The 16,610-nt window shown below is 39.4% G+C and overlaps 1 protein-coding gene across 5 annotated transcripts in view; it reads left to right on the plus strand.

The window, feature by feature from the left end:
- cblb (Cbl proto-oncogene B, E3 ubiquitin protein ligase) overlaps positions 1 to 16,610 on the plus strand; it is a 63,886-nt gene that overhangs the window by 31,490 nt on the left and 15,786 nt on the right. For all 5 annotated transcript variants that reach the window (XM_073874309.1, XM_073874308.1, XM_073874307.1 and 2 more), the window contains exons 5-9: positions 6,316 to 6,472; positions 8,245 to 8,364; positions 12,731 to 12,870; positions 15,598 to 15,685; positions 15,857 to 15,988. In XM_073874309.1, the coding sequence (XP_073730410.1) occupies positions 6,316 to 6,472; positions 8,245 to 8,364; positions 12,731 to 12,870; positions 15,598 to 15,685; positions 15,857 to 15,988 (637 nt within the window). The remainder of the gene's footprint in view (positions 1 to 6,315; positions 6,473 to 8,244; positions 8,365 to 12,730; positions 12,871 to 15,597; positions 15,686 to 15,856; positions 15,989 to 16,610) is intronic.

Genomic DNA, 16,610 nt, shown 5'->3' on the forward strand with positions numbered 1-16,610 from the left:
CTTGTTACCGCTCTTGATATTTTATAGATTATTATAAAGGTCTACTTCCCGCTCTGTACGGAGGAAGTGAGTGTGAGTCATTGATACGAGAAATAGAGCACTCTTCCTTTAGCTCTTCTCTCTCTCTCTTTTTCTGTCTCTCTGTGTGTGGGGAAATGGAAAACTCAGCATCCTTATCCTGCAAGCACACATCAATCCAGTGAGCGCTAGAGCAAAAATCTGTAGACACTCTTTACAGGGGTGTCTCCAGATAGCTGACCTGCAATGGCTTTAAGGAGCACCATCATTTTAGCTATCACCCAGATTTTAGAGATAGGCACAAGTGGTCAGAGGTGACAAAAATGATGAAAATGCTATTTTTGCTATTTAGCTATAAACCATTTTTAACCTTTATTAAAAAATCTGAATGTCATGTCTAGGAGGGCGTGCACACTAAAGTTTTTACGCCCACGGCCGGTGTATATTTTCAATTGTTTCGAATGGGAGTGCGGTGTGTTTTAAAAAAGGCCAGCGTTTTTTCACGCTCAGTGCTGAGAGTTTAAAATATTCAACTTTGGGTGAAAAGCTCAGCTCGTCAATGTCAGTTTTCTCACGGCTGTCCAATCACAGTGGAGGAGAGGCAGGACAAATATCACAACAACCAACCGGCGCATCGTAGAACGACAGAAAGTATCACATCAATCAAAGTGCTCAGCTTAAGAAAATTGACGCACAATTGAAAAAACAGCTGGCATTCGGCGTCCTCCAGCCGTTTTCAGCTGCGTTTTGAATCTTTGGTGTGTTCGCTACCTAGGGCTGCACAGTCTGTTGTTTTGGCATCACAGTGTGCACCTCTGCAACAGTTACATCGCAGAGCATCCAAAACATACATTTTAAAAGGAAAACTATTTCAGATGCCCTTGCCAGTGTTACACTTACGGTTTCAAACAAGTCACAAAATTCTCAGTAAAAATATTTTTGAGCTATTCAAGAAATGCAAGACCGGTGGCGGTCGGTGACTTTTCTTCCGAGGGGCAGGAATTCAAAATATGTGTTCGGTGCGTCATGTGAACCTATGAATCATGCGTCATGTCAAAATATGTGCCTGCTGTACAAGTGTCGAAAGTGTTTATGATAAAAGAGACACTCATGTTAACAGAATACTCGCAAGACATTAACTTAAAACTAAACTTTATTTACAAATGAGATTAAAGGGCATCGCACACAGGACGCGCAGCTCAGCACCGTGCCGTGCCGTTCTAAAAAACTCTAACACATTGCTTTCTAAGAGTATACGCACACCGGCGCCGACAGGTGGCGCCTGTCCGCGCCGCCCAGCTACGACTCAGGAAGTTGATCAAATCCTTTTCGCATCACAAAGCGCCACTCACATAGTTTAACATTAAATAACATCATATTTGTCCCAAATCATTAACGATTAACACTGGCTGCTAACGTATATTTTGCATTTTGAAGCAGACGCTATCTGACAAAGCTTCCAGTTTACGTTATGTTCGAGTTGTCCTAGACAAGACGCGACGCTGAGCTGCGCGGCCGGTGTGCGACCCCATTAAGCGAGTATCTGGCAAACGTGAACATCTCTTTTATTGTAAACCCATTTGAAGCACGTATTTTGACATGACGCAAGATGATCATAAGTTAACGCACCAAACACATATTTTGATATGAAGAGCCACACACATGAAGGGCGTCCTTGAAAAAGAAGTCAATGTCTGCCCCTGTGCAAGTTAAATCTTTTTAAACAGAGCTTTTCAATGTCATCTAGTGAAGTCATCCAGTATTTCTCATATCCCAATTTACATCAGAAAAACAAATCACCACAATGTCAGTTTCCCCCAATATTGCGCAGGTCTAGTCATGTCAGTAATTCACCTGCCAATCTCTCTATCTTTTTTCCCTCTCTCTGTATCTATTTCTCTCATATCTCACTCTCTCTTTCTCTAATTTTTCTCTATGCATCAGTGACGCCGTTTCTGATAATGGAATATAATGCCTTTACTCACAGTAACCAGGGAACGGAATAAATGTGAACTCACCTCCGCACTCCTCCTCTTTGTAATCTAATCACAGTTCTGAGATCAGTTGCAGTTCTAAGACTTCAGGAAGGTCTAGTGCATTGCCCTTTACCCTCTTCTGCTGATGTATAGACAAACCCTACTTGGAAGCAGGTGCACTGTGGTTTATTTCTGGTTAGGAACCAAGGATATACTGGTATTTTTGCTTCTGTGGGTGGCACTGGCCTGCTGTTTCACGGACGGACGTGTCGAGAAGGGATTTGATTTCGAGCTAATTAAACTCCCTTCTGTCCACCAAGACTTAAAATCCCGTTTAAATTTGAAAATTGGCCGCAGGCCAGTAAGAGCACAGTTTCCAGAGGCAACACTGAAGGCCACCAGCTGAGCTGTCTGTTTTCTGTCTTACTTAGACAGCAGCTGTTTACCGAATTAAAATAATGCACTCGCTTATTTTCTCTGATAGCAGGGGAGATTATCACACAAGCTAACAAAATTGACAGATTGCCTGGGGCTGGCACGGTGTTGTCAGGTTTTGACTTCAGATGCTGTTTCCAAGCCATACAATTGTTTCCTACAATATTTTGAATTGTTTACCACATACCAAATGAAAATGTACTTTTTTTTAAGTTGGCATACATGCATACAATGGCATTTTGGGTGGTCATAGTTAGGAAAGCAGCTGTAGGCAGACGGTGATTCTGCAATGTGACTATCTGGGGTAGCAAGAGTGAATTAATACACATTGAAATATTAATTTAGAGATCAAAAACATCACAGTTATGCTTTAAAGGGCACCTATTATGGCCTTTTTATAAGATGTAATATAAGTCTCAGGTGTGCCCAGAGTGTGTGTGTGAAGTTTCAGCATAGATCATTTATTATAGCATGTCCAAAATACCCCTATTTGTGTGGGTGCAAAAACGTGCTGTTTTAATGTCTGTACCTTTAAATGCAAATGAGCTCACTTCCTTACGAACAGACAGTGAGCACTTTCAGTTAAAATATATCTGATTAATACAGTCTGAGACAATAGTATCTAGTGGACAGAGTGCAACTCGCTGAGGGTGGAAACTATGGTAATGCAGGACTGTTTGTGGGTGGGGCTTTATCAATGTGACCTCACATTGATAAGAGTGTCAAAACGCCATGTCTAATGAGACTGCTTGGGTTTAATGGGGATTAAAAATCAAGGAGCGGGTGAATTTTAATGTTTGTACATAATGTTTGGACATTTTCTAAAAATGGATTTTGCATAATAGGTGCCCCTTAATGCAGTGTTTCTTAAACTTTTTTAGCGTGCGGCCCCCCTGTGTACGGTGCATCCCTTTATGGCCCCCCAAAGAAAATTTATGACATAAAACATTCCAAAAACTTAAAATTTGAATTAAACAAAACATTTTAAATTATATAATGTAGTCCTATGTTTAGTAGCCTTATTTTTCTGATGTTAAATTAGACAGAATTTATGATAAATTAATGTTTTTTTATAAAATGACATCTCCCTGTTTGAGAACCACTGCCTTAATGTAACAGAAGTGATTTAAATATAAGATTTGCTAGTATAGGGCACAATTTAAACTGTCTCGGGCCTGATTCTCCACCCATACGCTTATTGTGAGTGGCATGATGCCTTTGTGTGTTGGCAAGTACAAGGTCCTTTATTAAGGTCCTTGCTGTGTCCCCCTCTAAGAGCTGCACTGTACTAATTAAAAAGCCTTCTTAAATTAAGGGGTCAGACAATTTTAATAATTTTACTTAAACATATAGTCTTTATATTGATATTGTCTTCATCCACTTGCCACTCACAGTACCTAGAGCTTTTCTCTCCTCTCGTTCTCCATTTATGAGTCATGCCTTAATGCCATTACCCTTCATTAAACTCCCCAAATGCATTCACTTTCTGTTAAAGCAGAACAGCCTTATCAAGATTGACACCCTTCAGGAAAACCTCTCAGATGAGGATTAAACTGATGAGTTACTTTTTTTGCTTTGACTGACTGGAATTTAGCAGGTTTATCAGAGGCCAGAGCGCGTTTCCTCATTTCTCGACATGCATAGCAATGCGTCAGCGCTTCTGTACTGTATCTGGTTATGGTTGCTGATTAATAAATATGCAAAACAGCGTTTTGCTTCTGGAATAAGGGGTCAATTCTCTGCTGAACTGGAGGGTAATTATTTGAAAAACGCATAACGCTCAGAGCCCAGGGCGTGACAGAGATGAGTTTGAGGGCTGAGATGATAAACCCCTTCATTTGGTTTACAAAGAGCAGTTGTTCCCTCGCTCGCGTGTGGTTCTTATGTAAATGAAGGCTTTCGGTGGCATTGTGCGTGTCTGTGTGTTTTGTCATAGCTATACATAATGTAATAAAATGAGTGAATTGCTATTCAGAGGAAATGATGAATGTGCTTTTCAGAGAGATATTTACATGTTATGTCATCTAATATCTAGCAACTCCCAGGTCAGGTCATACTTATGTATGTTTTCGACATACATGTAAATTAAATAGGTGTACAGTGTCATTATTCTAGCCTGTACTTTTATGAGCAGTCGACTTCTCATGTTACAACCTACTTGAGAAGAAGCCTTTTATTGTGCTCCTCATTTGTAAGTCGCTTTGGATAAAATTGTCTGGGAAATGAATAAATGTAAATGTAGAATGTAAATGTCCTTTCCTCATCTGCCTGTGTTTGGACAAACTGGTAGCCTCACCCCAAACTCACGTCATTGGTTGAGCCAGAAGTTGACTCAAAAAGAAAGCAACGTTGAAGTCCCTTTATTTAATATGTTGGGTAAATGCGTGTAAGAGAAAGGTGTGGGTACACGTTAAGACCCAACCAGCAAACCGCTCACCTCTTTAATAAGAGTTAACAGAGTCTGTGTTTTCTTATTAACCTGCCGTTTAATCGGTTTCACCCTTAGCGGATTCGCTACAGCTATTCTGTCATAATCCATGTCGTTGTTCTTGGCATCCGACTGCCATGTTTTATTTCTTTAACATCGTGATTAATAGTCTCTTGTCCTCACGCTGACTCAAGATAGTATTGCGCATACCTTTCATGTTGAGCCAGAACAGTTTTTCGTCTTGGCAAACCTGGGCTACTCGTGAAACCCGAAAGTTTCCCGTCTCTGTGCCAATGCATTCTTCCTGAGGAACAGTAGATGGCGGGGGCGACAGAGATGATGGGTGATGTTCTCTCAGCTTGCCTGACACTGTCAGACTGTCAGAATGAGGAACAGTAGAAACTCCGTTATTAGCGTGACAAGTCTTTCTTCTCGTCTGACCTGAAGTAATGTTATGACAGCTCAATGTGCCCATTAGACCGAAGTGAGAAGTGTTGTGTTAACCAAAAAACAAAAAGAGAACATGGTGCTTTTGGGTAGTAGTTTTCCATTTTGGACTCATTGTGTGCTGTTATATTAAAGTGTGTCTGAATGTTTTAACTGGCAATTTTTTTTTAATGGACGGCGTTTATGAAACTGTTCTTCGAAAAGTCACAGCTGAGTGTGGGTGGCACATTTCTTTGCTGTTAAACTCACCAACTCCATTTTGTCTCTATCCTAATCCTCACAATTTTGTACAGTCACACATTAAAACAGTCTGACAAAGCAGTAGTTTTAAAAGAGCAAATTTGATCAAATGTTTCGTCTGGTGTGTTTGAACAGAAGGGAGACTTTTTTGTGAGGCCTTTGCAGCATCTTTACAGATAAAATAATGTGTGGTTAATGCTAAGACAGATTACCATTAATATTAACTTCATTGTGCAAGTTTGTCCCACAGACATGAATGAAAGGTTTGATTAAATCATTGACTTTTTAAATCATTAACATTTTTCTCCCCCTGTGATGTCAGAAGGGGATAATACCGCCCCTTAATCTGCACTTTCCAACCACGACACTGACATTTAGTGCAGAGATCAGCTCATTTGCATTTTAAAGAACACACCCAAAATGGCACATATTTGCTCACACCTACACAGTGGCAATTTTAACATGTTATAATACATTATCTATATGATAATTTGAGGTAAAACTTCACATACAGTATGTACTCTGGAGACACCAAAGATTTAAAAACCTAAGGTTTTTGCATGAGCAAGCTCTATGTAAAAAGAAAATGTAAAAAGAAGTATTTTTATTGCTTTAATTAATAAAGCAGCCACTGAGAGTCTTGATTAGGGTTAGATGTCTGATTCAGCACATTTTATGCTCATAGCCCAGAGCATTTGGAAAGATTTTACTTTAGCCTAATCCTAATGTTGTTGTTTGTGTTTGTCTGTGTGTGTATTTGTGTGGTTCCAGAACAATAGTACCATGGAAAATGTTCAGACAGTGCCTTCACGACGTGCACCCCATCAGTTCCGGGCTGGAGGCCATGGCTCTCAAATCCACCATCGACCTCACCTGCAACGACTACATCTCCGTGTTCGAGTTCGACATCTTCACTCGTCTTTTTCAGGTACACCCTGAACCTGCATCCCACAACCCCTGCCGAAACTCTTTTACAGAGCATCACCCCTCACCATCAGCAAACCCCCATCAGCCGTGCTCATATCAAAATGTCAACTTCTTTCTAAAAACAAGGTATCGTAATAATGAAAGCGATACCCAAGGATCACCCTTGTTTTTCGTTTTCTCCACTGTGGGTTGATCTACTCATTCTGAAGAAAAACCGCTGTGCATAGATAGCTCATAAATACCACAACACTCACGCGTTTGAAAACCTCAAAAATATCTTGGTTTCCCAGAGTTTTGTAGTCATTACACATCTCCATGCGTGGATGGAAAATAGGCACCAGTGCCGGGGATCACCTCTGCGAACGTGTTCAAAGTGGGCGGCTTGTTTTACGCAGAGGAATCCCTTCGTTAGAAAAACACAACCTATTCTTAACCACAAAAGCGAACCCTAGATTTATTTTGTGTAAGGTGCAAAACGCCTACATTTCACCTTCGATCTTTTAAAGTGAAGGTTATGCTTCAAAATACTAGAATTCCCATAAATGCTGCAGAAGGACCCACACTGTTACGTTAGCATCGATTTGTGAGTCAGTCAATGAGCAAGATGGAGAGGATGAATCTGAGTTTCTATCTCACGCTGTGCTTCTTTGGATATAATGTTCCCCACTTCCTGCTGTGACTGGTAGTTCTCATGTAACTTTCCTGTGCTGAATCACAGCCTACGACCCCCTCATAGCCAAACCTAACAAAACTACACCCTGCTCGTTTTCGTTTTGTAGCACAACTCAAAATTTTGGGAAATTAGTTCATTCAGTATGAAGAAAGAGGAAACAGCAGAAACTTTTCCATTTTTCCACATATTGTTATTATCAAGACTTCCAGCTGCTTTTTATTTAGCTTTAATATAGTGTGGCAGGATGAGTATATTTAAGACTTCAGACAGGAACATATAGTACATCTTTAGTCTATTGAAAAGTAATACAACCCCTCACTTCAGTGCATTTAGACATCTTAGCTTAATGTAAGAAGTATAAGTTTCATTACATTAGGAGATTTCAAACCAAATGTCAAAACCAAAGGACATTTCTAAAACTGACCCCAAGATATTCATACAATTTTAAGTGTGTAAATACTTTTCTGGGGTCAATGTACAGTATTTGAGACCACAAGAGACTACCCAGTGTGTGGGGGGATTATCCATTTATCCAACATTTGGTGTGTCAATTTTCAGTTAGCATTTCTTACGGTACATTCACACGGGGCAAAAGCGTTAACGCTTAACGGAAGGCTTGTCAGAAGTGTGTCCAACAGCCAATCACATTGGCCGCTACACATGCTCCGGTCTTCCGTAAACGTAATTGGCTGGCTCTGCCTAGGTTATTTGCATAAGGCGATCTGATTGGCTGACACGTGCGTTGCCGCTTAAAAAGTTGAGAAATATTCAACTTCTGCCATGAGCAACGGCACTGACGCGGCGCCAACAGATCCACAATTCAGTTCGGCAACGCATGACGTCACCCATTAAAAGTGAATGGAAAGCGTTAATGCTTACGCCCCGTGTGAATGCACCCTTAGGTTTAGACGCTGCTTCCCCCAAAATTTTTATTTTTCTGTCTCTTCTGACTGGGTGGACCAGCCATCAATCTGAGTAGGCCATGCCACCCTGGCCTTTATGTAGCCTTGCCACTGGTACATATGTAGTAATAATAGACTTGATGTTTGTAGATTTTTGGTGGTCTAACCCTTTCTCTTTGTCCTGCTTTCTTCCCTCAGCCGTGGGGCTCAATCCTGAGAAACTGGAACTTCCTGGCGGTCACGCATCCAGGTTATATGGCATTCCTGACGTACGATGAAGTAAAGGCACGTCTACAGAAGTACATCAACAAACCCGGCAGTTACAGACTAGTTTTGTGTGTGTGTGTGTCTATTGCTACCCGTGGTGTTCGTGTGCCATAATAGATGCACCATCTGCTGCGCGCTGCACGGGGCCAGCCAGCTGTTTTTCTCCACTTTGCTGTAGTCTGGCAGACGACCCGCTGTTGGGAAAGTGGGCGAGGCGGAGATGTTAGTTCATTACAGGAGGCTCAGATACACAGACAGACAGTGCCTCTTTGTCTGCGTTTCTGTTCTCGCCCTCTCGTTGGCCTTTTCGTCTTGTTTGTCATTTAGCAGAAGCTGCTTCATCCAAAGCGACTTAGTGTGCTGTAATTGCAAGGATTTTTCTCTTTAGGAATGACCCCAGGTTAACTGCCTGGCTCAGGGGTGGGTAAGAATCTCAAACTTTTAGATTCCCGGGTCAATGAACAAACAGGTGATGGAATCTGGAAGACGTCTAATAGAAGTATTATAAAAGCAGCATAATCTTCAAGGAATGTGTTCCTTTGCACATTTTGGCATACGGTAGATGGGCATCCCGCATTCGCCCCTGGTGGCCAATGACATAAGCGGTAGTTAAATCCACTCTGTTTGGATTAGCTGATTAGAGAAAACCGTCACATCTGGGCCGAAGCAACCGTAGGGCAACCACAGCAGGCTCTGACTGTTTAGAGTCGTTTAACACAACAGCCAGATAATAGCAAGGCGGTAAAATAAGAAACATTACGGGAAATGATTTTCAGCACGAAAATGGTTCTGCCTGAGCTATGATATGTGATTGTATGTGTTCGATGCTCACACAGTGATGTGTGAGTCAAGGAGATGCTGCTAAACAAACAGCAGGAAATAGAGGACAGTGGGTGGTCGTGCAGAACTGCATGCAAATACCGAGCTACTAAAGAGAAGCAGCAGCTGTGTGCGTTTCTGTGTGTGGTTAGGGCAGGTCATAGCAGCACCCAAGGGGATGAACTGATAGTTATGTGTTTGCATGTGGCTGTGTTTATATGTGTGGGTAACTTATTTAGCTTGTTCCTACCAAGTCAGCTGGCAGAATTAAGCTTTTGACATGCTGTTATATTCATATCTGTTTATATTAAGAGATGAGGCTCATTTGTGTGAAAATACATAGGCGGACAGCTTTGTTTCATACTAGGCTATTTTCTATTTCCTAACCTTAACCCTCACACAAACCTGGTACTATTTTTAAATTTGACCTATTAATGTGGCTTTTTTTGTATGTGAAGGCCTAATGTTCTTGCACGTCGGTTGTAGACATATTTGGCTTCGTTTCCAATTTCGTATTGCCAATTTTGTACACACTATGCGCTTTACTGGTCACACCAGTTTTAAGCTGCTTATGAGTTGCCTGTGTGTGTCTGTGACTTGGCTTCCTAACAGTCGTTCTGTAGTTCCTCCTCCAGACACCCTTAATCTGTCCAGGTCTACCAGGATCTGTGTGTCTTTCCTCCTCCAGAGGGCTTAATAAGCAGCTGTGGATGGTTTTTATCCTGGGAAGAACAACAATCCAATTTTAGTGGCACTTGCTAGGCAAGCATCACTTTTGGCATTGTTCATATCCAACCTCTAAAAACATTCAAATGTTAAGCACAGGTTGTTCCACACTGTGCAGTGGGCAGGAACAAGACCTCAAATCGTGTATTTTTAAGAAAGGGTGTACTAAATAATTCCCATTTATTTTTGGTTTACCGGTTTGGTAATTAAATATGCGGAAACAAATTTAAAGACTTGCAATAAATGAGAACTCAAGGAAGCAATAGAAGACCACATTATTATATGGCAGTGCTTTAAGGTTTGCGAGTTTGAATTCCGCTTGCAACAATTTCTTATTAATTTAACTTTGCAAAAAGCCAAATTGTGCATTTGTGACACAGCGAGAGAGAGAGAAAGAGAGAGAGAGAGTTGAGTTGACAGTGTGTTACGGTACATTCACACGGGGTGAAAACGTTAACGCTTGACGGAAGGCTTGTCTGAAGTGTGGCCAACAGCCAATCACAGTGGCCGCAGCACATGCTCCGGTCTTTCATAAATGTAATTGGCTGGCTCTGCCTAGGTTATTTCATAAGGCAACCTGATTTGCTGATGCACGCAATGCCGCTTGAAAAGTTGAGAAATGTTCAACTTCTGCCGCGAGCAACGGCTGATGCGGCGCCGCAGTTCGGCAACGCATGATGTCACCCATTAAAAGTGAATGGGAAGGGTTAACGCTTCTGCCCCTTGTGAATGTACAGTTAGTGATTGTGCTGAGACTATGAGTTTCACCCTGCGAGTTAATAGAGAGCTGTGTCCAGTGTGACATCAGCACAGTGAAGCTTTATGGGATTAATCAAATTTATCGCAAACTCTATTCATCCTGACACCAGCAGCTACATCAACTTTAATGTAATCAAGAAATTCAGCCAAAAACAAGCCTTTTCCCGATTATTGAGTCTACAGGTGTCCTAAAAATATATCCCCAAAAACACTGGTCGTCACATTTGATGACACTTTTTTGTTTTGTTGCAAACATTGTACAGTGCTGTACATCATGCAGGATGTAAATTTTAGTTCACCTACAGTTAGTTCACCTCATTCAGTGTTTACACAATATGTCTACCAAGGGTTTCTAGATATTGAACTTAGGGCAGTCACAATGATTAAATAATCGTCTCATCGCGAATGTTTGACCTCATCGCGATGATTTCAGATCACCGCAATGATTGCGCATCTCTCTAAAAAACACAAGGGGGAGCTCCAGTGCCTGTATAAATGAGTATCAGATGGTGCTTCTTAACTGACAGTGTAACGCAATACATTGCAAAGCCATTTAGTACATCTGAAAAAAAACAGCATTTAAAGAAATGCTGCAAAACTTTGAAAAGCAGTATGAACTGCCAGGTAAAACATACATTTTAAAAAGATTAAATTTTTAATAATCACAACAATGAAAATTATTTTATGAACAAACAAAACGATTATGAGAATTAAATGTCAAAGCAATTTATCTTCATAATCGTCACAATTTACTAGACAATTAACCGTCAGCCAACTTTCATAATCGTGACAGCCCTAATTGAACTTTGTAAAAGGTAGAGTAAAGCCGTATTTTTTTTAAATAAAAATTACTTTATGATTTAATCACCCTTGAGCAATTTGAGATGCAAATGTCCATTATCTTTCAGACATACACGTTTGGAGTTATTTTAGTAAATGTCCTTGCTCCTCCAAAAGTGCATTCATCCTTCACAGAGGTAATCCACAAAGCTTCAATGGGTTAATAAAAGTCTTCTGCGGGTAATCGATGTGATTTTGTAAGAAAAATATCCATACTACAAACTTAGTAAACTTTAATAACTAGCTTTCGATAACAACGCCATCTTTGCGTCACACGATTCACGAGAGAGAGTCCAAGATGGCATAGTTACCGGAAGCTAGTTATTATAGTTTATAAAGTTTAAAATATGGATATTTTCCTTAGAAAAGTCGCATCTATTACCCACAAAAAAACTTTATTAACACATTGGAGCTGTGTGGATTACTTCTGACTTGTTGTAAAGTTTAGTAATGACATTTATTAAAATTTCGGATTGCTTAAAGGTGAGTAAATCATGTGGTAATTTTGATATTTGGCAGGAGTATTGCATTAAAGTTAACATAAACCATATACTGCATTGCATTAAAAAGATTAATAACTGGTGTAAATATTGTTTATTGTAAGTTCATGATTTCTTATGCATTAACTAATGTATAGAACCTATAGTAATGTTATCAAACCTGTTCAGACACTTTAACATTTTCCCCTTTGCTTGGCCATAGCATACTGTTCCTTCATTCCTCCGTCTGCCACAGTTTTTCCCTCACCCAGCTGTGGTGCCACACTGTACCATCCTGATGCCAGCGCGAATTGAATAGAAAAGTCTAGTACCAGGCAGATCTCCTAATCCTGTATGAATTAGTTGCTAGGCAGTTGTATAACAGAGAAGCTTCTTAAAATAACTCAAACAATCTGCATTGCATTTTCTTTTTCTCCATTGCATTTTTTGGTTAAAGGACAAGTAGGCGTAAAATTTATCCATATGGTTCTGTTTAACTTTTCAGTGTCTATGTTTCTGTTTGACGAAGCCTGTGATTATTTCAAAATTGATGTTATGGTTTCAAAACTGTTATATAAATGCCTTGCTGGCCTATTGTTTTCAGTAAATAAATAAATACATTATCAAGCCCGTTGTCGAGCATGATCACACATGAAAACTAGAAGCACATAGTTTTAGAATGACATTGTAACCTCATATTTATTACTGTTTTTAGCATTGTTAAATGTTAGCATGATGTGGTGTTTTTTTACAGTGGAGTTTTATGCTGATGTCTGTCTTTCACTCTTTCCCCTAGTTACATATTCAGGCTGAGCTGTACGCGGTTAGGCCAGTGGGCCATCGGCTACGTCACCAGCGACGGCAACATCCTGCAGACCATTCCGCATAACAAGCCACTGTTTCAGGCGCTCATTGATGGATGCCGAGAGGGCTTGTGAGTCTTGTTTTTAAAGATCTTTAGAAAGTAACTAATGCTAGAGCTTGTGGCCTACTGGTTAGCGCCATGGTGTTTATGCAAATATTGTGGGTTGAAGTTTGTTTTGCATATCTTTCTGATCTTGGTCACCTGATCTTTTCCACATCATTTTTTATCTACCACTTTTTTGTGCTTTCCAGTCAATAAAAGTGGTAAAAGTATGAAGAAAACCATAAACTATTTAGTTTAGCACAATTTGGTTTTATTTAAAGCAGGAATGCATAAAAGATGTAACTAAAATTGCCTAAAAAAGCAAATGTAACTGTGTGAAGGTGTACTTATACTGTGTATAACGTACCCGAGTATGTTTGACTTCGTTTGATCACCAAAGTGCGATTCGTTTGGCTAGGTATGCATGCAAATGTACGTTTACTTTGGTTTTGGGGTGGAGTTTGAGCGCTAACCAAACCAGAGTGTGAAATTTTTGCTGAAGCTGTAAAAACGTTCAGATATGTGCAGCATAATTACATGAAGCCATGTGTCAAAGCATCACAAACAACCCCAAAAAGAGGTGTTTTTGTAATCATCTGTGCTGCACAAAACGATCGTTTTTTTGAACATATTAACCTCGCAAGAGATTTTAAAGCATATTACAAGTAGTCTGCTCTAGAGCTACTTTAATGTCATACACCAATTAATCTGCGCAACGTGCATAATTTCAAACACACCTAATAAGCCATAAACTTCTAATTACGATGAACTCCATTGCGCTTATCTTCCAGGTTTCTTCAAAACAAGCGCATCTATTAATGACACAAGCGTAGTCTGGTACGGATCATAAAGTGTAATGTAAGTGCAGACCAGCGGGGGAGTGGGGAGGGGGACAATCATACTTGGGTATGGTTAGGTATAACGTGAATGCACCCAAATGTTGAATTGGTAATCGATGCATAAAGATTTTGCCATACACTCACCTGCCAATTTTCCTCTATGGACAAACTTTTCCCATAAAATTTTATAGGTTTTTAGGATCTGTACACTTGATCAGAAATGTGCTTGTAATACTTTTAATATTTTAATTGCTGGCAACTATGGCGCCATGTTCCAGAATTCTGTGTCTAGATCTGCTTCCTTTATTTTACTTTTCCTAGAATAAACCGCCATTGTTAAAAAAAAATCTTCTCAGAAGCAACCTGTCAGGGTAGTATATTGTAAAACTGTCATTTTCTTGTAAACAACACGTATTCCCACACTCTTATTTTGTTTTGGCATGTGTCTTACTGGTATGTCTAATCTGAGCCATCAGCTGCAGGTTTAGCCACGTGTAGTTGTCACTGGTGCTGTGTCAGCTGTCGCTAAAAAACCTCATACTGGGTTTGTGACTGCGTCTGAACGACCTAACACCACATGCCAATCTCACGCTATCATACTGTAGCTGTACCACACAGATCGCTTTATCAGTCTGATAAACTTGTGAAACTGCAGTCAAAATAATTTCTTTTGAAGAAATTTGCATAAAAGGGGAAAAGACATTTTACACATAGTTAGCATAAATTGCATTTAAAAACCATGCACATTCAATTTCATTGACGCGTGATTCTTGTGCATGTCAGTGAATGTGTCAGTTGCAGTCTCTTTGGTCATCTCATAGAGTTTTGATTCCTGTAAATGAAGTATGACTGCTGCTCTCTCTAGCTTTAGCTCTGATGGGCCGTGCTATGCAGGTGGGCCATTTTTACAGTACAGCTAGCTAATGGACATGCCAAACAGGGCAATTACACGTTAGCTTAACTGTCTATTAGTGTAGGGGTCTGCCACACTGCTAAAAAATGACTTTCTTCAATCTCCGCCCCCAAACCAAAGTAAATGTACCTCTGCATGCATACCTAGCCAAACGAACAGTACTTTGGTGATCAAACGAATCAAACATTCTCTCATTGAGTTAAAATTTGCTTTTTTAGGCAGTGTAACAATTTTAGTTGGATCTTTTATGCATTACTGCTTACGTCCTATTTTGTTGTTTTCAGTAAAAAAAATCTAAAAATTCTTAAATTAAGATCTATTTTCTTGATGAGCAAAATGACCTAGGAAAATAAATCTAGTTTTTAGACAAAAAATATAAACTTTTAAGGAAATTAGTGCTTAAAACAAGCAACAAAACCTGCCAATGGAATGAGAAATATTTTCTTGAAATAAGTTTACTTTTTCATAAACACTTAATTCAAGAAAATTTTTCTTATTCCATTGGCAGATTTTTTGCTTGTTTTAAGTGGAAAATTACTTTCTTACTTCGTATTTTGGTCTTGTTTTCAGTAAAAAATATCTAAAAATTCTTAAATTAAGATGTATTTTCTTGATAAGCAAAATGACCTAGGAAAATAAGTCTAGTTTTTAGACAAAAATATAAACTTTTAAGTAAATTAGTGCTTAAAACAAGCAAAAAATCTGCCAATGGAATGAGAAATATTTTCTTGTAATAAGTTTACTTTTTTCATAAACACTTAATTCAAGAATTTTTTTCTTACTCCATTTTGGCAGATTTTTTTTTGTTTTCAGCACTAATTTACTTAAAAGTTTATATTTTTTGTCTAAAAACTAGACTTATTTTCCTAGGTCATTTTGCTTATTAAAAGAAGATACATATTCATTTTTTTAAAATATATTTTTACTGAAAACAAGACAAAAATACCAATAAGAAAGTCATTTTTCGCAGTGTATGACTCTCATCCTTGTTGTCTTTCACAGCTACCTGTTTCCTGATGGCCGCAGTTATAATCCAGATCTCACAGGATTGTGTGAACCCACCCCACATGACCATATTAAGGTCACGCAGGTTAGTGATTGACGTTTGAGTTATTTGAGTTAGACTTTATTGGATGGCTCCATGATAAAATACTTGATTCTGATAGACAAACCTTCTGTTATGATAAAAGTTGACCTGATGGTCTTTGCTTTATAATTTGCTCTTAGCATTTATATCTTTTGTTGTTTTTTGTTCTTTCAGGAACAGTACGAGTTGTATTGCGAGATGGGATCTACATTTCAGCTATGTAAGATCTGTGCAGAAAACGACAAGGATGTAAAGATCGAACCATGTGGACACCTCATGTGCACTTCCTGTTTGACATCATGGCAGGTATATATGCACCAACTAACCAACAGCGGCCCAAATCCATAACATTGGTTTTAGCTGGAATTAAAATATTTTTCTCATAGAAAAACAGCATCTGAAGAAGAAAACAAATTTAGATTAAACCGAAATTTAGATATGACCATTTGGAAAATGGGAAGCCAATTCAATAGGTCTAGATATAGCTAGCATCTCTAATCTTTAATACAATCTCATCTTTGTACCTTAACAAAGTTTTAACAAAGTTGCTAATGCTAAAATGGCTAATTGTTACACTCAAGTGCCATCACTCCACACAGAGATTCTTTCACAATGCGCGGCCATGTGTGAAATATGAATGTGCTGAGATGAAACTCCTTGCGACGCAAGCTTTAGTAATGGTCAGTGCACAGCTAATGGATCTAGTTAAAGTTTTTTTAATCGTGTGGCATGATCTGAATGCTGATTATCATCATGGCGAACGAAGAACGAACTGCCGTCTGTCTCTCTCTCTTTCTGTCAACCTTGCCGTTGTCCTGATCACAGAAGTGCATTTGCCACAAAAACAGGCAGGTGAAGGCAGGTTGGTAGATAATATTTGTGTGTAGTCTTTGGTGGTGTGTAATGATGTACTGGCCGTGCTGCCGAA

Source organism: Misgurnus anguillicaudatus, chromosome 12 (genome assembly GCF_027580225.2).
Source record: "Misgurnus anguillicaudatus chromosome 12, ASM2758022v2, whole genome shotgun sequence".
In the NCBI taxonomy this organism is placed as follows: domain Eukaryota; kingdom Metazoa; phylum Chordata; class Actinopteri; order Cypriniformes; family Cobitidae; genus Misgurnus; species Misgurnus anguillicaudatus.